At 31.3% G+C, this 25,849-nt stretch overlaps 1 protein-coding gene across 1 annotated transcript; it reads right to left on the bottom strand.

The window, feature by feature from the left end:
* Nucleotides 1-7,857: 7,857 nt before the first annotated feature.
* LOC114368411 lies at nt 7,858-11,307 on the bottom strand. Its single transcript, XM_028325695.1, has 2 exons — nt 10,994-11,307; nt 7,858-7,984 (listed from the first exon to the last, which is right to left on the bottom strand). The coding sequence occupies exons 1-2, from the start codon at nt 11,305-11,307 to the stop codon at nt 7,858-7,860; spliced, it is 441 nt and encodes a 146-aa protein (XP_028181496.1).
* Nucleotides 11,308-25,849: the final 14,542 nt, after the last annotated feature.

The following is a 25,849-nucleotide window of genomic DNA, read 5'->3' as shown; positions in this document are numbered from 1 at the left end:
TTATGCAATCACGTTCTGATTCATTTTCATAATTTATTATGAATTTCAACATGAATAAGATGACTTGTGACTTGCATGAGATGCTTAATCTGCTAATTGATTATGAGAATCAAATTGCTTCTGAGAAGAAGAAAGGAACTGTCATGGTAGTTGGCAAGAGCTCCAGGGAAAAAGGAAAAGTACCAAAACTGAAGCATCTTGGACCTAAGGGTGGTATGGCCCAACCCAAGAACAAAATGAACAAGATTGACCAAACTGATGCTGAATGTTTCTTCTGTAAGGAGAAAGGTCACTGGAAGAGAAATTGCAAGTATCTTGATTCTTTGAAAAACAAGAAACAAGGTAAGACATTAATGAAAAATGTTTTCATGATTTCTTTAACTGTCACTGATTCTTCAATGTGGGTATTAGATACAGGCAGTAGTTTTAATATTTGCAATACGTTGCAGGGACTACAGATAACTAGATGGTTGAAGAAAGGAGAAATAAATCTACAAGTAGGGAATGAAGCAAATGTTGTTGCCTTAACTTTAAGATCAGTTTCTTTAATAATGCCTACTAGCAAAGTAGTAGTATTGGAAGATTATTATTATGTTTCGAAATTTGTTTCAAACATTATTTCAATTTCCATGTTGGACAAGCAAGGTTTTCGCTTTATCTTTAATACTAACATTTGCTTAATTTATCATGATGATGATTTATATGTGAATGATTATCTCCAACGCGGCATTTATGTCTTACTCGATGTGAATCATAACTCGATTATGCATGTTTCTTCTAGTTTCAAAAGAAAAAGAGATAATCAAGTAAATAAAACATATCTTTGGCATTGTAAGCTAGGTCACATTGGCGAGAAAAGAATTAACAAGTTGCACAAGGAAGGTTACCTTGATAATTATGATTATGAATCATATGAAACTTGTGAATCTTTTCTCAAAGGAAAAATGACTAAATCTCCATTTATTGGAAGCAGAGAAAAAGCTTCTTTGTTATTGGGACTAATTCATACAGATATTTGTGGGCCCATGAAGATTCAAGCAAAAGAAGGATATTCTTATTTTATCACCTTCACTGACAATATGTCTAGATATGGATTTTTGTATCTTATGAAACATAAATCTGAATCATTTAAAATGTTTAAAAGATTTCGTAGTGAAGTTGAAAAGCAAATTGGTAAGAGTATCAAAATGTTTAGATCTGATAGAAGAGGAGAATATCTTAGTGATAACTATATTGACTGTCTAAAGGAGAATGAGATTCTCTCTCAAGGGACACCTCCGGGAACACCACAACACAATGGTGTATCTGAAAGAAGAAATCGAACCTTGCTAGATATGGTTAGATCCATGATGGGGTTCACCGATCTTCCATTAAACTTATGGGGATATGCTTTAGAAGTAGCAACCTACTTGCTAAATAAAGTTCCTACAAAAGCAGTCTCTACAACTCCATATGAGATATGGAATGGAAAGAAACCAAGTCTTAAACACATCAAGGTCTGGGGTTGCCCTGCTTATGTTAAAAGATTGCAAACAGATAAACTTGAGGCAAGGTCTGATAAGTGTAGATTCATTGGTTATCCTAAAGAAACAATGGGATATTATTTCTACCAACCTTCTAACCATAAAGTGTTTGTGGCAAGAGGAGCAACCTTTTTAGAAAGAGAGTTTCTTGTAGAAGGAAACCATGGTAAAGAAATTGAACTTGATGAGACTCAAGTCACCAATGATAACATAACTCAAGAACATGAGATGGAAACTGAGAGGCCTTTCTTTTATGTTTTGAAATTAGGACAAAGCTCTTCAACTCAAATGATTATGGCTCAAGAGCCAGCTACTGTTCAAGAACAAGTCGTTGTTCAAGAAGAATTTAATGAACCAATCTTAGAACAATTGCAGAAACCTTTGAACCCAATCCAAGAACCTCTTAGAAGATCTACTCGAATGCATCGTGCACCTGTTAAATTAAACTTAATGGTGCAAGATGACATGTCAAATGAGGTTTATCATAATGATGATGACCTTAAGAGCTATGAAGAGGCCATGAGAAGCTCGGATTGCAACAAATGGAAAAAAGCCATGGAATCTGAAATAGAATCAATGAAGATCAACAAAGTATGGACTTTAGTTGAATCTTCAAAGGATATAAAACCAATTGGTTGTAAATGGGTTTACAAGAAAAAGATTGGAGTAGATGGAAAGGTTGAGACCTATAAAGCTCGCCTTGTTGCTAAAGGATATCGTCAACAAGAAGGAATAGATTATGGTGAAACATTTTCTCCTGTGGCAATGCTCAAATCAATTCGGATTCTACTTGCCATAACAGCATACTATGATTATGAGATATTGCAAATGGATGTGAAAACAACTTTCTTTAATGGTGAATTGAAATAGGAAGTGTACATGACACAACCTGAAGGATTCACATCATTGGCTGGTTGTAATGAAATTTGCAAGTTGCAACGATCTATATATGGATTGAAACAAACTTCTAGAAGTTGGAACATTCATTTTAATAAGACAATCGAAAAGCTCAAGTTTGTTAAATGTGAGGAAGAGCCATGTGTTTACAAAAAGGTCAGTGGGAGTGCAATTATTTTCTTAGTGTTATATGTAGATGACATATTACTAATTGGAAATGACATACCCACATTGCAAGGCTCAAAGATTTGGTTATCAGAACAATTATCCATGAAGGATTTGGGAGAAGCAATATATATTCTAGGTATAAAGATTTATAGAGATAGATCTAAAAGGTTGCTTGGACTCTCCCAATCTATGTACATTGATACTATCTTAAAGAGATATAACATGGATAATTCCAAACGAGGCTATTTGCTTGTAGGTGTTGGAATTACTCTTGGTAGGGAGAATTGTCCAACAACTCCTGAAGATAGAGAACACATGAGTAGAGTACCATATGCTAGTGTAGTGGGAGCTATCATGTACACCATGACTTATACATGTCTTGATGTCGCTTATGCACTAGGTGTAACTAGTCGATATCAAGCAAACCCTGGTGAGGAACATTGGAAAGTGGTTAAGACCATACTTAAGTACTTAAGAAGAACTAAAGACAAATTCCTCATTTATGGAGACTCTGAATTGAAACTGAAGGGTCACACTGATGCAAGCTTTGCATCAGGCAAAGATAATAGCAAATCTATTTTAGGACATGTTTTCACTTTAAATGGTGGTGCAGTAAGTTGGAAAAGTTCCAAGCAAGCTACGGTAGTAGATTCAACTACTGAAGCAGAATATATAACAACAAGTGAAGTCGCTAAAGAAGCTGTTTGGATGAAAAAGTTCATATTTAAACTTGGTGTTGTTCCTTCAATAGAAAAGTCGGTTCCATTATTGTGCGACAATAATGGGGCTATTGCTCAAGCAAAGAAACCAAGATCACACCAGAAGTCCAAACATATTTTGTGAAGGTATCACTTGATTAGAGAGATAATAGAACGTGGTGACATTAAGATTGAAAAGGTAGATGGAAAGGGGAATGCAACAGATCCCTTCACCCAGACGCTTGGCAAAAAGGAGTTTGACAAGCACAAATGGGAATTAGGAATGAAGTTCATGAATGATATGCTCTAGGCAAGTGGGAGATTGTTGGGAATAAATTTGTATGCCCACAATCCAAGTCATCATGTAATCAATTCTAATTTTAATAATAAAGTATTATTTTATTTTCATTGTCATATTTCATTATTTGACCAAATGGTCCATTTACTAATGTCCTTGATTAAAATTAAAGACTTGTCATTATAATAGAGATTATGATAATGAGAAACAAGTTTGTTCTAATTTTAATCTAAATTATTCTTGATCATAGGATTATTGTAAATAGGATATCAATAATCTTGATAGATTAATATATATGTGATAGTATTTATTGAATAAATATTAATAGATCTCATTTATTAATTTACATATATAGATGAGTCACATGTTGGTGTGATCATTGAACCGACTCAATTGAAATTTTCTAATGATTAAAATTTAGCATAAACTGTCAATAGAAAATTCTCAAGAAGAGCTATAATAGCTTTCTTTGACCTGAGATTGTCATAGTAATTAACAAGTTATTTGTTGTATTTTGATTCCGAACACCTAATGCTTTAGAGCACTTGTTGAATGGATAGCGGATATGTTTAAATACCTATAGAATTAATGATTAATCAAGAAGGAATTCATCAACTCTTGGTAATGAGTTTGAGCTCTAAGAATAAAATTATATCGTGGCCAGGAAAATTAAATGAAACAAGAAATAAGTTTCTTAAGTCATTATGAGTTAACTCAAAGAGTTTGACAGTAATACCATACTCTAGAGTTAATCGAGAGCTGTAAAGATGGAAGAAATTATTACACTACTATTCTAATGGTTCTTGAAAGTAAAATGATACTTCATGCTATTCAGACGTTAAGGAGTGTTGCTAGGCATCTACCTTGATTAGTATATTAATTTGATTAATATATTACCGGCTTAGTATTGAACCTACGAGGTCACACACAAACGAGTGTTCTAATCTCTGTTAAAGAAATTATTTTAATATTTGATGATTAATTAAATTAGAGAATTTAATATGATTAATTGATTTCAAAAAGGTGAAATATTATTATATTTTTGCTAGCACTGAAAATATAAATAATATGAAAGATTTGGTGAAAGAAGAGAAACAAACGTGTATGATTTTGTATTTGGAATTTGGGTTGAAAAGACAGCTAGATACAAGTTTGACTTGGTCAATTATTATTTCAATTTTAATTGCTAAATGGTTAGCAATAAAAGGTAACAAGAAATAATATAACTTAAAAATAGGATATTATCAATAATGATTTTGATTTGATCAGAAATTTGGTATCCTTAGCGTGCTATAAATAGAGCCTTAGGCTGCACGTTGAACTGATCCCAAAAATTACTTTTCTATTCTTATTTTTTCACTTGTCAAAGTTATTGATGAATATAGGTTAGTCTCGGTGTAGATACATGTAGAGTCTTCACACCATTAAAGAATTTTTATACTTCAAGAGTTCATGAACATGTACATTTTTTAATATGTCATCTGTTTATAATATAATTTAAATATAAAATAGATCATTTTATTCTGTAATATGTGTTTTTGAACACCCTTTTTCTATCAATCATTATATAAAAACTGTTTAGTACATTTTAAAAAAAAAATAAAAAATATCATTATGACTTCTTCTTTTTCTTTTTTATATATAAAAAAGAACTGTATATCACACAATCACTTCTTTGTATGTTTAAACAAACAATCCTTAAAATATTCTTAAAAAATAATATAATATAGTTTGTAATTAGTACAAAAAGTTTCATTTTAATTTCAGGGTCCCTATATAAAATAAACGTGCTTCTAGATCGAGTATGAAGTCTTATTCATCATCGAGACATCCATTAATATTCATCAAAATATTACTAAATTATAATTGATGATATTATACCACGAGCTAGCTATGATGACAGTGTGGTCAAAGTCAAATCTGAGTAAGGATCAATTCCATACTTCAACAAAGGTAACACCTTGTGGTTTAAAGAAGAAAGGAGGAGAAAAGATCAAAAAGAAGAAAATTTAATTATGATGATATGGTGGTAACCATATCAATGGAAGTACTGATGATAGACCTATTCTTATCGAATGAAATTGACATTCTGCATTAACGTTATGTAAACACTTGCTCTCTCTGTACATTTTATTAATTAATTAACACATTTTTTTCAAATAAATTACATTATCACTACTAGAATGATTATATTTTACGACGTAGTATCTAAGTCGGTTATCCAGAACCGCCTTAGATAGTGGCGCGGTGGCAAACTTGTAATTATCAAAGCTGAGAATAATTTTTTACAACGTAAATTCTAAGGCGGTTATAAATAACCGTCTTAGTAACTCGCTGGGTGGCTTTTTTGTAAATATAGAAAGAAGTTCAACGACGGGTTTGGACCAAAACCGCCTTCGTTTTATTTCCCTCAAATTAGGGATTTTACAGCCATCCCTTTCCACTCTTCACCCAGCATCCCCTTTCGTCTTCACCAGCATCCCCTGTCTTCACCAAGTGTTGAAAGAGAAATTTGTGACCCATCATCACTAAGCCCTGTCGAAGAGAAGTCTGTGACCCATCACTAAGCCTTGTTCAAGGTGTGTCGTGCCGCAGTCCGATTGTATGAACTGGTAAGTGCCCATGCCCTAGTGTTGCTTGCTTGAAAATGTGTACTGAATGGCATTGTCAAGACACGGTTTTTGTTTCGCTGGTAGGTAGGGGCTTTTATTTTGCCTTTCTCGATTAGCAACACACGGACGAAGGGCAACTTGCTTGCGGCTTCAAAATTTGAAAGGTGAGTTTATCCTGATCCCTGAACCCTTTCTTCGTGTTGCTAGTGATTTTACTCTTTTTATCTAATAGAAAAACTTGAGGCTTGTGCTCATGTGCCTTATTTCTTCCTATTTAGATTGTTGTGTGTTTTGTATCAAGTAATTCAAATTTTCTTCCTATAGTTAACACTCTACCTCGCGTCGTCAAGCACTCTCTCCTTGAAACCTCTCCGTGAAGCAGTGGACCTCAAACCCCTCTCTCCTTGAAACCTCGGCGTGAAGCAGTGGAGCTCGCGTCGTGAAGACTGTCTCCCTCATACTAACCTCGCGCCGTTTGCCCGTGGAAAGCGCGTCTTAGGTCGTCGTACATGTAAGTCATTAAACCCGCTTAATGAATGCTTACATGCATATGTCCACCTGATGGATTTGATTTTGTTGTTGTTGGTCATTCGTATATAAATAGAGCCTTTGAGGAAGGCCTTGATTTCTGCTCTGACTGAACACTGATAGGAATAGACCCTAATCTAGCAAGGTCCAAACGATGGCACACTGTGTGTGAAAAATTTGTCCTCCTAATCCAAGAATTACCATCTTCCCCCATGTTATTCTCAACTTTCCTTTTCTATAAAAACCTTATTATTAAGATCATGCACTTGCAAAACTGAAACTCCGTCACCTCTGGCAGTAAACAGGTCTCAAAAGTAGATTGATTTCACGAGACCCATCAACAACAATGATCGGAGGAATCACAAAAAACCAGTGTTTTCATATGGAAAAAAAGGGTAGGATTGGTTCAATTAAAAGTTGCAGATAAAGGCAACACAAACACTGTTCAACAATGAACTTGGCCCTCCATAAACTCAACAGCCAAACACCCTGCTAGTCAAAATCCCACCTTCTGTAAAAGCCAGGAAAATCCCACACAGATATGTCAATAAATTAATCCACCAAACAAAATAATAAAATGAACATAAACAATAAAATATACACAAAAATAAAGACTAATTTTTGTGTTGATGATGAAGAAACACCCATGATTATGTCCCTAATGGACACCGAGGTAAAAATAAGACCAATTATTGTATTAAAAGAATCACAAACACATTAAACTATTAGCAGATAAGGGTAATCTAGATTTTAAAAAGAAAAAAAATGATGCATGCAAAATACTAATAAAGCATGCATTACCTTGTGGGTCACAAGGCTTTCACCAAGGTGGAGAGATCAAATCCCTATGCTAGAAAGGGTGTTTGTGTTTGGCAATACCTGTCTTCTGTCAATTTTGTGTGTGTGAGTTTGTTTTTCTGTGTCTGGACAATGAGAAGGAGTACTGAATATGGATGTTTGATTAACTGATTGTGGTTCATGCTTAGTAAAACACTGCCTGTCAAGTAACAATTTAGGCTATAACTCAAAACCATACCCCAAGCTTCATATTAACATGGTGCTTTGTTTCCTTCACATTTCAATGTGAATATTTACTTAAGATAGATAGAGTCCAAAATTTGACAAGATAGAAACTAGCTAGTAGCAAATGCTATTTCCTGCTTCATGTCTCCAACATGAAGGTCCAAGTAGTAAGTATTTGAGAACTCATCAACTTCTTCCTGCAACTTCTTTGTCAGTCCAGATAGAAAAAGGAAGTACCTTTAAAAGGAAATATTGAAATCAATATACAATCACAAAACCTTCTATAGGATTCAAATAAGTTTATATTCAGTCATATAAGTCACTTAGGCTGTCAGCAGACAAGCTTCTTTTGTTCATAGCATTCTAACACCCAAGAGTAATAAATGATATCACCATGATGCTTTGCAGCTTCAAATTTAAACCCTACAGTACAGAAAACAATCTTTTATTAGATCTTAAGACAGTAAATTTCTCCTTTTAAGGCACAACATTTGCACAAATGCATAAACACTAGGTTCCCATTTGGAGCTATGGTCTCTTTTTATCATGTCTTCATAATATCTACAGCTGAACACCCTTTACTCGGTATCTCACAAAATTATACACATGTATATATGCTAGTGCAAGTGTGTTCATACTCCATACTTACATTAGTCTGCAGCAGGTTCCTTTGTTCATTGTTTGTAGATAGGAATACGATATCCGATATCATCCATTATCATTGAACAGATTTTGCGTAAGTTTTAAATTTTTAATTGAAAGTAAAGGGGACTTTATCAGAGGCTAAATTTTTAATTGAAAGCAGGGTAAACAATGACAGGAGTAGGACTGGTCCAGTCTTCTGAGGGTAAATTTCCTATTAAATATGTGATCACAGTATCACTAAACTATGGACAAATAGGTTCCATAAATATGTCAAAAATTTGTTCTTAGAAAATAAGTTTTTTCTTTCTTTCTTTGGTTGAGTGCATTCAAATAGTGGGATTTGAATGGTCTGAAGAACTGAGGATTGTTGATTGATTAGAGAGTATATGCTTTTCCCCATATCTTTACTCCTAGAAAACCACAGATGAATGGTCTACTTGAAGTGCTCCTGAGCATGTTGATTTATTTACCTTTGAATCATATTCTTTTGCATTTGTTATTCATTTGAGGTTGCATATGAACAGTCATAAATTAGATTTACCCTTTAATTGTTTTACTTTTTCTTATCTCTAAACCCATTTAACAGTAGAAGTGTGATCTTTGAGAAATGCAAAATCCAGTACTAGTATTCTTGACAGAAGAAAATGGGTTTTCAGAAGATGTCTAGTCTGATTTCTGTGGGATCTTATTACAATTTTTTTTAACTCAATACTGTAAGCTGTAAAAATTAATGTAAGGATGGTGTAATGGTTATCTTTGATAGAAATCCGTGAGGAGCAGTCTTGTTGATTGAGTATGTGGGAAGTTGATATGTTGCATAATTTAAGATATGCGTGTCTTCCAATGTTTTGTTTATAAAACCTCTTGTGATTGTATTCTTAATGAGTTATTTGTTCTTTTTCCGTGTATTCATTATTCATGTTCTACTACTTTGGCTTGCTAAGTTAGGCGTGCGTTGCATCTAAATCTATATTTTACCTAAATTAGTATATAATTTAATTTTGTTTTGAGATTGTGTGAATAAAGTAGTATTCGTACTTATTAACTGTCTTGTTCTTGGTCTTGACTTGACGGTAAATTTAGTTCCACTATCTACTCTTGATCTCATCTTCTCCAAATGAAATTTTGAAGGCTGACAGTGGTAAACCTGGGGATTCTGATTCTTCTGTTTTGAGGTCTAGCGAAGAGGAAATGGATGATGAAGGCTTCTTGGGGCGTGTTCCAGATTCATCCTGGATAGTTCCTCACATCCCTTCCCCTCCTACTAGTATTATAAAGAAAATTCTTCCACTTGGTTGGTGACCCTTTTTAATATATTCTCATGCTTACCATAAACATGTAGGTAGTGCTGATTAGTTAGTGTCCACCAAAGACAGGATTAGCCGCATATGCTCAAATTTGATAAGCATTCATAGCAATGCCTTTTTCGATGTACAAATTACTGTCAAACACATGTTCATGATTCCAACTTATTGGAGAGCTTGCCTTGTAAGCTTTCTATAATGTTTAACTAATTTTTCCGTGATGAACCCACTTTGCTATCAGAGTTGAATTTTGCTACCAAACTAATATTAGTCAGACAACAATGATACTTGCACGATTGGGCGTGATGAACCCACTTTGCTATTCAATCCTTTTTGAAGTCTCAAAATTCGATTCCATGTCATGTGGCAGAGTATGACCTTGCATCTCTATCCTTATCCTTGCTCTCCCGTGGCTGTAGTCTAGTCCAATTATTTTCGATTATGATTTTTTTATATATATAAAAAGAGTGAAGTAACAAAGAGAAGGTCAAGTTGCAATCCAGTTAGATCGAGGATCCAAAGAATTAGAATTAAATTTATATAGAAAGGAAAAGAAAAGAAAAAGATAATGAAAATTACTCGGATTGATTGAATTCGTAGAACATATAGCCCCCTTGTTATCAAGAACCATATCTTCAGAAGTAGATACCCCAAAGGCCCTATTAATTTCTTTCGGGTTGAAGTCCAACAACTCATGAAAGAGTTTGTTGAGCACCAATCTAAAGTGGAAAGAATATTCAAATGGAATTTCCTTTGATTATTCAAGCGGAATTCTAATGGTATACTTGTAGAGACTTTCAACGCTTAAAGTAGTGTTTGCCAAGATTGTAAGGGTGAAAAAAATATACCTAATACCTTCATAGTCTATTTACAATATTTTCTTATAGGCAAAAAGTAGTAATTCTCAAGTAATTAGGTATGAAAATTTTCTCTAAATGTGAATCCTATTATTGGTGCTAGACATTGTTAGCAGATTACGTGTTAGATCTCATGCTTTTTAGTTTGCAATTGAATGTGAGTTGGTATAGAATCAAAAGTTTCTGACAAAAAAATATTTATGTTATTTTGGACTTGTATTTAGGCTTAGAGAAATTGGACCAGCATATTGGTTTTATGATGGTTGTTTCCTATACTTTCCAAGTTGTTTCTGCACTCTTTTTGGAATGTTTTTTTTACCTTTCAAATTGAACAGTCAGGAAGTAAAAAGAGGGAGTGCATTCTCATTGTCCTTTTTGCTAATTCTCTCTCCCTCCTGTGTTCATCAATGAGTCCATCAAGATCCTGAGAGCTGATATACTTGTGCTGACAGAAATTGCAAGGGAAGACTCGTGGAATGGTTGGTGCTGTAGTTTGAGAGGCGGGTTCATTGCTTGAGAATGAAAATCCTATTGAATCTCTTTCCCCTGGCTCACTATTCATGGAGTTGAGAGTTGAGTCAAGTGAAATAGCTTCTGAATTAGGATGAATCCCTATTGGATTTGTGATGTTGGAAATGTTAATGAGGTTGTCACAACAAGAATCATTACAGGCTTCTTGAATAGATACTTTGGAAGAAACCTCAGATTCATCTTCTGCATTAGCCTCCACTTCAGGATCAAAGTTTGGTTTCATGTTTTAGCTGTGCTTAAGTTAGAAAGCTAATTTACAAAATACAATTGGAAATTATTAGCCAATAACCACCACAGTGTTTAGAATAAGATATTAAGATCTGTTTCTAAGCTTGCACTGGGATGTTTATTTTATCCTGCATTTTGGGTAAGCCATGAAAATCAATAAGCTCATGTTTGGCAATCCTAAGAAAAAATAAAACAAATAAATAATCTTAAGGCAATATTGATACTGTGAAAGATTACTAGATACACATCATCCAAGTACCATGTTTGTGATTCATGTATTTTTCACTGCTTGAAAAAAATTTCTACTTGGTGCTTGTTTGTTTGATGATATGTTTGGCCAGCCAAAGGTAAAAGAAACAAACACTAAAAAGTAGGGTGACTCTGTTCGAAGACAAAAATAGGCTCTATATGCAATAAAATCTATATATTAGTAACACAGTATATCTAATTTGAAATCAATGTTGAATCTGCTACGGAGATTCTTTCTGATTATATATTTCCAAGGAGTCATTGACTTAGAAGGTTAAACGTCATAAGTGCATCTCAATCTCTTGATGAGAGAGAGAGAGAGAGAACATAGCAACCAGGTAAAAACTGAAGTCCATCAATTTGTAAGTGCAAATCAAAGTTTAGAGACGAAAAGACCACCATTCAACACACAAGGCAGAAATACAAAAACATTAATATGGAGATCCAACAACATCAAAAAACAAAAAATTGCATGAAGATGTTTGTTTCATCTTCATCCCTCCAAAATTTAGAACTAAATCTACCTGGATTTCGATTCTGTATAATAAGCACACAGTTTAGCAACAAAGAAAGGCCTACTTTGTGATAGTTTAGAGAGGAAAATTACTTTGGAGCCTTGGCTAGCGAGGCAGAGTTTGGTGGTGGCAAAACGGGGCACTGATAGCATGATATGAAGTTTGAAGGTAAAATCCACAAACTATTTGCTTTATTCAGTGATTCAGACTTATCTAAAACTCAAGAAAGAGTTGAGAAAAGCTAAAGTGGAAAAGTAAAATAACACAACCAGTGCTTACTTAAGAGGACCCGTTATTAATTTCACACCACACCTACTGAATTTGAGTTGATAGGAACTGCCAACGTTGCTTGTGTTGCTAAATTGAGGCTTGAGGAAATTTGGATCTGAACTTAAAATTTTGGCTTTGTATTGTTAACTCATCTCATAATGTGGCTTTGTGTTTCATTTTTATTTGTTATAAAACTGTACTCCTAGTGTGGTTGTAAATTATTTTTATGTTTTTAGGTTGTACTGTTAAATGTTGCATAGTCTGTTGAGGATAGAAGTAGACAAGTAGTTGCTGGACTGAAGTTACACTCATTTATTCATCTGCAGCAGTGTCACCGCAAGCAAAGGTTTAGTTAGTAGCCTATTTCGAGGTATGTATGTGATTCTGAAACTTATGTCCTCATTTATTACGTTGTTGCTTGATATGTAGCCTAGAGATTCCTAAATATTAGCAGTTAGTTACTAGTTAGAGAGTATGGAAAGACGGGTATAGCTTAAATAGGAGGTTAAATAGGGAGTGGGATTCAACTTTGTTAGAAAAAGGTGTAGTGGCTTGGTTGTAAATAGGCGATATATATATATATATATATATATATATATATATATATATATATATATATATATATATATATATAAACTTTACAACAGATAACAAACACTCTTTCTTAACAATAAGAACATGTGGGTCGAGCTCATATACCGAAGAGTAAATCTTATTGACTTCCATGATAGTAAGTTGACTCTCAACACTTTGAAAACAAGTGGTTTAGTGAGATAGTTATCAATTTTTTTAGTATCATAGAAATGACATAGAAGAACTTGGTAGAAAATGATGGCATAATAAGTTATTTTAAGAATTTCTATTTTACAAACAATAGAGAAAATAATTTATGAATTTAGATGAAATCATCAAAGTGCTTCTAATTCTGACTACAACAGTGTACCTGCCATCTCTTTTTCATACTTGAGATTCTTCATCCTAGTTAGCTCATCAAGTGACCTTTCTGCCTCCTTCTTCAATAAATCAATTTCACTCAAAAAATTAATTTAATATATATTATAATTTAATATATATTATACTTAAAAATTAATTTTAACATGCATTTTAGTTATATTTAATTATTTAAAAGTAATTTATTATATTAATTTGGTTAATATATTAAAATAGATTGTTCAAAACCTAAAGTAATTTGAGTTTATTAATATTATATTAATTTTGTTATTATTTAAATTACTTCTAATTGTTCAAAACCTGAAGAAATTTTCTATTTATTTATTTTTACTTAATTTTGTTCACTTAACTTAGATTCATAGATTGTATATGATTTTAGTCATTTGAGTTTTTTTTTAACTAGTTGTCTCACAATAGTTTTTGATTTAATATATTAAAACCATGGGATTGATATCATTGATTGCTGACCTGATATTTAACAGTTTATTAAAATTATGATTCAACACCCAACTAATTTAACTTGGTGAGGATTCCTGAAAAGTTGAAACCTAATTATTTCTTGATAATGACGTAATTTGTTGATTGTTTGTTTATATAGAAATGAAGTGGAAAGAAATAAGAAGCAGAAAGATAGGATAAAAATATTAAATTTTTACCATTTGTTTGAAAAAAAAAGGAAAGGAGTTATTTTCATGACATGGGATCTATTACGTTCAATACGTTTCTATTTTTGAATCCTACAGAAAAAAAAAACTTCTTAATTTTTGAACTTTAAAAAATAAAAAGATATCATGTATAATAAGAACAAATTCCAGGGGATGATCCATGTAATTTATTCTTTTTTAAACTGAATTTTATTATAATTTTATCTTGAAACTCATTATAAAATAAAAGTAAAGATAGACTTTATACTTATAATTGATTTTGCAAAATGAATTTCATCCAAATAAGAGGATGGAATTTATTTTATAACACATATTATCCATTTAAGAAAAATGATTTTCTTTCTCTTCAGCTAAATAAGAGGAGAAGTTATTACTTGGGCCATTGCCTAACACCCAGTTGAGTGAGCTTGGACTCAGGAGGGTTCCTCTCAATCTTAATTGGGCATATGCCCAATTTTTCTATGACAGTAGTCATGGTCTTTGCTTTTGTTGTTGCTAAGTGCACTCTCCTCCTTGTTGGAGCACCTGATCTACTTGCAGGAACAGCTGAGTGTTTGGTTTGTGTGAAGTGATTGGGTAATACCATTGAGCTATACCTTGCTTTGTTGGAACACCAGTTTAGTTAGATTCCTCACAATTTCTATAAATTTGTCTTTTGTTTTCGTTCACTAATTTTTTTATCTTCTGCATTTTCTACGCAATCCAAAATTCTAAAAGGAAACTAAATAGAGCAATTTCATTATTTGATAACACCATATGCTTATTGTATTTATATTTCACTTTAACCAAGTGATGAGATATAAGTGATTAATATATTCAACTTAAGTTTGAATTTTTAAATAATATTTGACTTTAATCCTATAACAAAATAATTTTTTATTAGACTTTACTTATTTTCCAATCAAACAGGATCTCTTTTCCTGATAAATAGAAGAGTTAAGAAAAAAATATTAATATAATTTAAAACTATTGTGTAACATAAAACTAAAAAATTAAAAATTTAACTATATAATTTACCATTCAACTATCATGATTTCACAAAGTTCACCATCTTTTTTTTTCAAATTTTACACCATTTTTTTTATACATTTTACCATCCAATTTATTTTGGTAAATTTTATTATCTGATTTTTTTTAATCATACAACTCAAAATTTTAATTTTATGTGAAGGTATTTTTTAATAGGTTAATTATATACTGAATATGTCACTATAGAGTATAGATATGGGGCAGCATTTTTTTATTTTTCTGCTCTTGTTTCAATTCAGCTTGATTTTGTAATGTTCATCTCAATGATAGTTTTCTGTTATCCTTGGTTTTTTTAGTCAAGTGATCCAGCAGATAAAGATGTACGTCTAGTATGTTTTTAGGGGATCAATCTAAATGTAATATGTAGTCTTATTTAATTAATTGAGAACTTCACTTATTGTTTCCGTTTCTATTAACTATACTGCAGGTAGGAAAAATTCTTCTCAATGCCCTGTTGTATGTCTAGTATGTTTTTAGGGGATCAATCTAAATGTAATTTGTAGTCTTAGTTATTTAATTGAGAACTTCACTTATTGTTTTCGTTTCTGTTAACTATACTGCAGGTAGGAAAAATTCTTCTCAATGCCCTGTTGTATCCAGGAATCAAGACAAATCTGTAGAACAACTCTCTTGTCGCAATATTCCATACTTCGGTAAGGCATTAAAATATTGCAATTTAGCTAAATACCTTTGGACAGCTTGCATGCAGATAGTAAAAAGAAGTTTAATATCGCTATAATAGAAAAACCATTGTATAGAATTAACAATGCCTTCAATGTTTTGAGAATAGAAAGGAAACGTGAAAGGTATGACTAGCATGCAGTTTTTCTACAATAACTGAAAGGGATGATTTCCAATGTCATTAGGTGTTCTAGGCTTCTAGCCCATTGGCTAATCTGTTCCTAAGTTCACTCCTATGTCAATGAAATGGTTTTAATTCTGCCACTAGTTGTATAGATCTAATTTTATTTGCTAGTCAAAGTATCATGTATTTATGCAAATGAACTGCATATACCTGTGTAATGAACTGCTTGCAAATGAAGTGTGAGAGGTGAATGCTTTTACAAAAATAGGTTGATTGATGAATTTCTGTTACCATTTAGTGAAATCTATCAAAGCATCATGTACTTATGCTCACAATTTTTTTAAATGTATTTTGATTTTTAAACATTTTATGTAACTAATCTTTTCTTGCTGGTGTTGAGAAGAATATAAAATTGTTTGTTCTAGCATTTTAGAAATAAGTGATCTTTATTTTATTTTTATCTGATAAACACTCGGTGATCCTTATATCAACTTTTAATCAATGTCCTTGTTTTTGTTCAGGGATTTATTGCATTTGTCCTTAATTATGGACTCATTACATGGTGAGGGAGGTTTCAGCACTGCTTGTAATTTGTGGATAACTTAAAATTGAAGTTAGCAATGTTAAATATTCCATAATAATTTTAAATTCTTGCAAAACTATATATTATCATTAATTATGTAAATTCTTTTATTATATGATTAAACGATTTTACAATTCTTCAACATGATGTAAATTCTTTCTTTAATTATGTAAATTCTTTTATTATGTAAATTCTTTTACTTCAAATCAATGTATAGAATAATTAAAACACCACCTAAAAATTAAAGCTGCACCAAAAAAAAAAAAAAAATTAACTATTCTAAGACGGTTGTTGGAAAACCTTCTTAGTATGTCTAACTTTCTAAGACGGTTTTATGAATAACCGCCTTAGAAAGTGTTACAAATAAAGGACATACTAAGACGGTCTCACACTAAACCGTCTTAGTAGGTCTCACTTTTTAAGACGGTTCTAGTAAAAACCGTCGTAAAAAATTGGCCTATTATAACGGTTAGTAGTTGATAACCGCCTTATATAAACAATATATTTTAAGACGGTTATTCTCAGAATCGTCTTAGAAACACCAATCTTTAAAGACGGTTCAAAAACCATCGTTGTAGAGGTTGGCCCATTTTATGACACTGGTGCTATGACGGTTCAAAACCGTCGTAAAATATCCTTCAGAACCGACTTAAAAAGCTTTATTTGTAGTAGTGTATCTATCATATTTATATTTCTCTTTCTTTTATCTTTATAATGAGATATCAAATTAAATCGATGTAAATTCAACAATTATTACACCTAACTACTTGATAATTTGATATAAAATATTTATCGATCTAATCATTGTCCAAATGATTTGAGTCAAAATTTATCAAAATTGATAAGTAGGTAATCAAATGAAATATATTTTAAAAAATTTATATTACACTAATTTTAATCTATATGAATAAGATAATAAATAATTTTAAATTAATATAAAATTTTATATGTATAATCTATATGAAAACAACTTTTGATCTAATGGTAAAGTTTAAAAAATTATTAAATGGTGTAATAATTATTAAAAATTATATTAATATAATTTGATTTCTTTATATATATATATTCATTCGGCAAGCACCGAGTTGATTTCTACTTTTTTTTATCTTGGTTGGAGAATTTTTTTTAAAATACTTTATTTTTTTCGAAGGGATACGATTTCCACATTGCCTATAATTGCAAGGATAGATATTTTACTTACCAATCATTTTTTAAATCATTTTACTTACCAATTAATCATGTGATGATATATCCTGAATAAATTTGTGTCAAACTTGTGGAAAGCTAGCTAGTTGTGTGTATACTACTATAGAGGACACACATTTTGCTTTTTTTGGTGTTCAACTACTCAAACTAATTTTTAGTAAAAGAATCCTGACGTTTGCTGTCGACATTGCAGTTGCGAACCGTCTTTTTTCTAATTTCTCATTTTACCGAATTCCCATAACCTTGTGCTTCAATGCAAACTTAATTTCATTGACTTCAAGGTTTTTTTTTTTTTTTTTTTTCTTGAAAGCAAGATATCTCTAAGTGGGTCATGAGATTAATCTATGAGAATGTAGAATATCAATTAATAAACAACTTCTCTTCCCACAAATGCTACTCTATTCACAAATGTTACTCTCCCCACAAATTCAGTTCAAGGTTTCATTGACTTAGATAATCTGATTTCGATCCGTTCCAGGCAGCAAGCTAAATTTCTCCTTGAAGCTTCCATTGCACCCTCTAAATTGAATTTGTCATAAAAAAAAAATGTAGATTGAACTAAAATTGGTGTTAATCAATACAATTCATTGCATAGCATTTTAATATGGTTATTCTTTTCCCTAAATGGGATTATTATTGAACTTTTCAGTAGTTTTTTTATATATTGACTAAACGAGAGAAAGAAAAGAACGTGTATAATGGATCCTGGGAGTTCCTAGTAGCCTCAGAGCATATCTTGTCGATATTCGTTCTTAACTTATTCCACCTGGGCTGAACATAGATCTGCAGAATATATAAAAAATTACAGAAGGAAATTATCATGAAATTCGGCACCTCGGTGTGGACAAATTACGAGTGAAACAAAGAGCCTATTGATGAGTTGGATCCGTATATTCTTCACATTCTTTCCACATTTTAGATATTAAAATAACTTAGTCTAAGAAGATCTTCTTATTCAAGATTCTATTGTAGATATAGATTACTCGATCTCTTATCTCTTTTTCCTGCATTTCTGACAAAGATATCTCACCATCCCTTTCCCTTTTTAATTCTATGCTTTTGCATCTCTTTTTTTTCATCAACACTATGCCACTTTCCCCTTTCATCACATATTTATTTATATTCATGTCAAACTGGTCCTATCATACTTAGCCCCACGAGTCTCATGCATCTTTAAGTCATTATGATCAGTTATCTCACTGCCACTGATTTAAAGCAACCCTATATATGCCTTAACTTGCTTCTAAAAGACCACACATTGAAAGCCACTGTCTCAGTCCAGCTAGCGTGGTCCTAACAAATATATATGCATTCCTATAGTTCCAGTATGTGAGATAACAAACCCTGGCATAAGCATTAACCTAACTTGTGGGGCAACTATGTCTCCCTTAAGGTGACAAATGCTCAAAAGTTAACCTCAACCATTTTCTCAATCTTGTATTAAATTTTCTTTCCAACTTGGATCCTTTCGGTTTGTTATAAGTTATAAGCCAGCAAAATTATCAGTCACCATTCCAATAAATCAATCTTATTTTTGGCAGATACAGTTAAATTAATCAAGGTTTTGAATTGCGGTTATAATTATAATTGCACTCTAGTTGAGAGTCTTGACATTGTCCAAGATTATACATAAATATGACCAATGTGATTGCAATTACGTCATGATACTGTTGTGTTTAGTAAAAACAAAAAACTTATGTTGCCATCAAAATTGCAGTTGTAAACCGTTTTTGAAACCCTTGGTAATAATGTTCTCTGATTAATTAAAGTTATGGTTCTGCAGTTTGGTGATTGAGGTTTTGTCGTCTAATGGGTTTTCATGGATTATATATACACACACTTTGCAAAATACGGATTGGAGAGCATCATACTTGATACTTGTTGAGAAGCATGAGCCAAATGGTTGTAAACAATTTAATTAAACTCTTTATTTACAAAAATTGATTAGATGAAGGCTTATCGCAAACACTTGATCAATATATAAGTTTTTTCATAGCATCTAGAATCATATTTTGTAAAGTATTTATATAAGAATTTAATATCTATATGCATTAATATTGTAAAATAATTTTATATTATCATATAATTATAAATTACTGTTTGAATTATTTTAAAAATCAAAAAAATTATCATAAATATTAGGTTTTGATTTGATATCTAAGAAACTCAAATATAACATTTTTTCTCTTTATACATTTGATGAGTTTGTTTGCTCTTATTTTAAATATGTTTGTTTTTTTTTATAATTTAAACAAACTTATTTAATATTTCATTAAAAGGACTGGTAAGAAGTTTAGTATACCAGGGACGTATATGATTTCCCCACCTGATGAGAAATTCAATTAATTCAAATAAGTAAAAGGATCATAAGGTTTGATTTTCATATGGTTGTTTAATTTTAATTTTTTTATTAAAAAAAAATTTAAGTGAATTGAGTCTTAACGATTCATTAAGATTCAAACATGTGTCAAACTTAAAGAATATGAGAGATATACAGTATTTATCAACAAGATTCTTAGACAATGAAATTTGATTCGGTAACATTTTCATACTGTGTTTCACCACTAAAAGTGCAGGGTGGTACTTATTAGATGTGTTGGATATGCTTGACCTTGCGTCTTCAATTTCTTCACACCCACTTCGATTGGCACAAATCAAGTTCAAGCAACAAAAAAGCCACAAGACACTAACTAAACCATTAACAAGCCACATCCCAAACAACATGTCATTTGAAACAAAAGAATACAAGTTAACACCAAATCACATGCATCTAAGTAGAAACTAATAATAATTGCATTCCTTTAATGCTTAAATAAAAGAACAAACCACCGAGACAACCAACATCCCAACCTCTTTTCAGTTTACGGGAGCAAAGCAAATCCACTGCTAATAGACGTGTAAGATACGTGAATTTCTTAACGTAAATTCCACACACACTTAAACCATGATCTACTCTCGTAGCAAACAAAACCATCATCCCAATTCACTTGCAGGGACGTAAAATCCATAATCTAAAACCATCCATACTAAGTAAAAAATATATATTCAAAACAAGCTAATCATCGAATTACCTTTAAAACAAAAGAGCAAAAATATTGAGACTTGCATTTAGCTTGCGTTTTCCCGTGAACAAAATCGTCGCCACCAGTGATCCCCACCTTGAAGCCTGAGCTAATTACATTGGTCTTTGCAACACCATCTCATTCCATCCATTATTTCTGCCTACAACAAAGCCCCGTATCCTGTGAGCCAATGTGGTCCCATTACCAAACCCTAATATAGATGGAGTAGACATAATTTTTCAATTGTAATTAACCATTACTTTATATGGTTAACCCTTAAAAGTTAGTAATAGCAAATAATTAAAAAAAGAATAAATTATACTCATACTTCGTGATCAAGTTAGCACTTATTACACTTAATGATACTCTTTTTTTTATCATACACAAGATTCTCTTATTTTTTTACCATCCATTACACTGTGACCTCCTAACCCATTATCACTGTCAAAGATAATGAGAAAAAGAAGAAAGAAGTGAGGATCTAGTGGCATTGTTGTCACATCCTTGACCTAGCTCGATGAATGTAGCATTATCGTACATGGCGAAATAATTGTATCGAGCTTCAACGCGTCGTCACAGGAGGTGAAGTAGATGTTGTTGAGATGGGTGATCACATGCGACACGTAGCAAGAGCACTAGTCATTGGTGAGATCGCTACGACACTGGAAGATGCCATAGATAGCATCAGAGGAGGCAAGGATGGTGAAGTTATTGTGGTTGGCGAAGGAGATGAAGTTGACAAGGGAGGTGAGGAACGAGTTATCGGTGTTTTCTTTAGCAAAACCCAATATGAACTTGGACTGAAAGGAGACTTGCAAGAGAGTGATAGGAATTCTTAGGATATTTCACAAAAAATTAACACCGTTAGTAACAGTGACATTTTAGGAGAGACAACAGAAATACGATTTTAGGAAGAGAGTAAGTGTAAAAAACATTAACTTCGAGGGAGACGAATGTAATTTGCTCTTAAAAATATGATAATAAAACAAGTAACTTACTGACCTTGATTCATTTGATGAGTAAGCAACTAATATATTGGTAATATTTTTTAATGGTTAAGATAGAAAATAATTAGAGATGTTCACGGGTTTGGGTTGACCCATGACCAAATCCGACCCAATATGAATCCAATTATATTTGAGTTGGACAACGAGTTGCAAATTATCAACCCATGACCCAATCCAACCCAACCCAATCATATAATAATAATAAAAAAATATTAATATTATTAATAAGAACATAATAAAGGTTAAATTATAATTTTGGTTCTTCTAGTTTTCTAAATCCATGATTTTGGTCCCTTTGATTTTTAATTGTAATATTTGGTTCCATAGTTTTACAAATTAGCGATTTTGGTCTCCTTTGTAGATTATTAACAAATAATTATGATTAATAGAGTTATTCAAAAATAATTATAAATTAATTTAAAACTATTAATTATTGAAAACTTTAATACAAATTATTAACTCTAATTTTTCACAACATCCTACTCCTTCTCTTTTTCATAAATACCTCTTTCACCTTTACCGCCACACGCGAGTCCAGTGACAACAACACCACATTAGGGTTCATAATCTCTTATTAAAATTTTTGAATGATTAACAATTTTTATTTAATTTATAATTAATTTAATGACTCTATTAATCATAATTATTAGTTAATAATTTATCAGGAGACCAAAATTACCAATTTATAAAATTAGAAGACCAAATGTTAACTAAAAATTAAAGGACCAAAATCATAAATTTAAAAAATTAGGAGGACCAAAATTAAAATTTAACTTATAATAAAATACAAAAATAAAAATAATGAAAATCTAAAATTTCTTTATGCAACAAATTTGCATATTATATGTAATTATATTGTACATTTTAAAGAAAATTATTTTAAAAAAATTGTTCTAAAATTTTTAATTTTTAAATTTTATGACCCGGTTGACTTAACCCAATTCAACCTAATCATGATCGGATTGGATTGGATTAAATTTTACAATAAAATCATTAGAAACTGACCCAATTAATCAAATTGAATTTTTTTTAATTGAATTGGGTGATGAGTTTTGGCAAACCGGGTCCAATCCAACTTATGTACACCCCTAAAAATAACTCTGGGTGGTGTGATATACCAGTAAAACTACTGCTACTGCTACTCCAAAGCTGATAACAATTGTTGTAAGGTCACAAACGTGTTCACAAGGCCCGAAATCTGTCCCTAAATGAAGATTCCTGGTATTGGGCCCATCTTGGACATGTTGAGCATTCTATATTATTATTATGTCATCTACCCTAACTCTTGCATTTGTGTGCTATAAGTCATCCACCATAACAGAAGACATGTATTGCCACCACCGATATTCACCTTAGCTTCAACCTTCAAGTTCAAATCAAAATGTTTCGGGATACAAATACAATCTTTTGAAATCGCATATATAGTTATTTCCAAAACAAATCCTTCCTTGGTGGAAGCAACATTCTAATTGTTTTACTTCTGTAATTTGCACAAGGAAACTGTCAACCATTTATCTCTAACATCCTCTAATTCTACTCAGATCTGGAATGGGATATTCAGATGGATGGGTATATATACAGTGCTTCCTGAGGAGATAAACTAGTTAATTATATGAACAATTCTGCATGTTCATCAGAGGCAGGAAATTTCGGAGATGGAGGCATTTAATTTGGCATGCTACTTTGCTGGTGTCTGTGGAATAAAAGAAACAGCATTGCCTTTTGGGAACAACAATTTGAAGGAGCAAAAAACTCATGGAAGAGAAGAAACAAATCTGCGATCTTTTTTTCTTCGTTGAGTTTTAACCCTTTGCTCTGCTTTTTCTCACATACTTAGGATATATTTAAGGATTCTCTTTTTTGTGATTACTATCGTACAATATTCTCTATTTTGGTTTGGCCTTTTGTATGTAATCTTGCAGCTTTATTTCTTGTACAGACTTGCTAACCCATATATATATATATATATATATATATATATATATATATATATATATATATATATATATATATATATATATATATATATATATATAACACTTTTGCCTTCCAAAAAAAATATTTGTCGATAAAAATAAAAAAAATTAAATATATTTTTATTCCTTGCACGTTAATGTTTTTTTTTCTCTTATAAAATTATTTTTTAATTTTTAATTATTTCAAATTATATTTATTTTATTTCTAGTTCTTAAAGTATTTTAGATAACGTTTAGATAACGTTTTGAACAGAAAAAAAAATTATCTAAAAAGTCTTAAGGATTAAAAACAAATAAAAAATAATTTGTATGGATTGAAAATAAAATTTTTGTACAAAAACAAAATAAAAAAATATAAATTACAAAGACTACAAGTGTAATTAAGCCAAAATAACGTAGTATATTTTCCTGCAATCTTCTAAGGGCATTATTACAAATGGACATTCTATTTCAACGCTTTTTTCTGTTTGGATTTACCTCGTCAATGGGGGGTTTGGAAACAAGAGGACTTAACCATCAATATTACTACAGTTATGGATCACCATCATCAACAGAAGCATGTTAGTGGGCCTCTTGGCCCACTTCAATTGAAAGAGGATAAAGCTTTGGGCTCAGTTAAGTCCTAAAGAAAAGTTCATGAATCCTCCTAATTAAATGACTTTTATTAATTGTATTCTACTTGTTAGTAGACTTGGATATTAGATTTTTTTTTACTACTAATATTGTTTTTACTAATATTACTTTATTAAAATAATAATTATTTAATATTTAAACAAAAATTAATGTTACACAATTATAAAACTATGAAAGCATTCCTTAAGTGAATATAGCATTACTTTCTATCAAATTCATGGATGCTTCTTTTTAAACGATAACAATATAGCTCAGTTAGAGGTTTTTCTTTTCTTTTCTTTTCTTACTACTGAAATTCATTAAGAGTGTGTTTGGATAGAGAATTTTAACTGAGGAAAGTAATTTATCAGAGAATTTGAATTTCTGTAATTTAGAATTCATTGTTTGGATGCTTTTTATGAAGAATTTAAAATTTTGGAATTTTAAAACAGAATTTTAAACAATTAAAAATTTGGAATTTCAATTTCCTTCTAAAAGGTAAGAAATTGAAATTCTCGTCTTCTTCAAGAAACACCGTCTGAGCTCCTAAAATATCGATCGGGTGTGAGCATAGAGGAACACACGTATAACTAACACACTAACCAAACACAAAATTTTGATTTTTTTTATCCAAATACAAAATTTTGAAAATAAAAGAATTTCAATTGAAGTATTTGAAATTCTTAAAATTTAAAATTTCTAAAAATTTTAAATTTCTCCATCCAAACACACTCTAAACGTCATGCAGATTATCTCCCTTCAACAAAACACTACGATCTTATGAACCTCATCTTGTCTCTTAACATGTCATAATTTGATGTAGACATTTAACGCATTTATAAATCGTGAAGTTGATTAAATCAAGCATTGGCAATGAGTACAACTCCACATTAATTTTCGAAATTATGAGTTAAAAATTTTAAAAATCCTAAATTAATCGCTGGCTTTATAAAATATTATTCACTGTAATTAGTTAATATTAGTGTAAAATGATAGTGAAAAATAAAACAAATGACTTTTTTTTGTAAAGTCATCAATTTATGAAAGTTTTTTTTATTCTAAAAAATTAAAATTCTAACTCATATATCCACAAAGATTATATAAGCTAAATATTTACCCTTAGTTGCCAATTCTTGTTCAATCTCCTTCTAACAAAGCTTGTCCATTTTCAGTACATCTAGAAAGAAAAAGTTCTTGCATACAATGTTCAAAGTTTAGTACCATTAGTCAATCTATCACTCATACAGTCATGCAGTTTTAATTTTAAAATATAAAATAGTTGTTTAGCTAAAAATATGTAAATATAATTGGCACCTTTGCATCCAAGAATTTCTCAATGAAGACAAATTACCAACACGGGGTATATAGTTCTCTTGGCTCATGCCACACAACTCTTTCTATATATGTATATATGATTTATTCATTTATTTATCCCAAAAGAAAAAACCATACAAAAATCTAGCCACAAAGAACATGAGGCCGAGAAAACACCACCAAATGGATAAAGCAAAAAAAGTTCAAAATTAACAGCAAAAAAAGTACAATTCTAGTTACCATATATGATATATACCCCTTCTTTTAACTTTTATTTCACAAATTAATTATTA

The sequence above is a fragment of the Glycine soja genome, chromosome 9 (genome assembly GCF_004193775.1).
Source record: "Glycine soja cultivar W05 chromosome 9, ASM419377v2, whole genome shotgun sequence".
Lineage (NCBI taxonomy): Eukaryota > Viridiplantae > Streptophyta > Magnoliopsida > Fabales > Fabaceae > Glycine > Glycine soja.
The sequence above is the reverse complement of the archived record's forward strand: the minus strand, read 5'-3'. Positions and strand labels throughout refer to the sequence as shown.

What these genes read in the sequence shown, in the direction of transcription:
- LOC114368411 (XM_028325695.1), bottom strand. Translation starts at nt 11,307, where the DNA reads ATGAAACCAAACTTTGATCCTGAAGTGGAGGCTAATGCAGAAGATGAA. An exon ending in TGCAATTTCTGTCAGCACAA is followed by an intron (nt 7,985 to 10,993) that starts GTATATCAGCTC and finishes TTCCTTTTAAAG; the next exon opens with GTACTTCCTTTTTCTATCTG.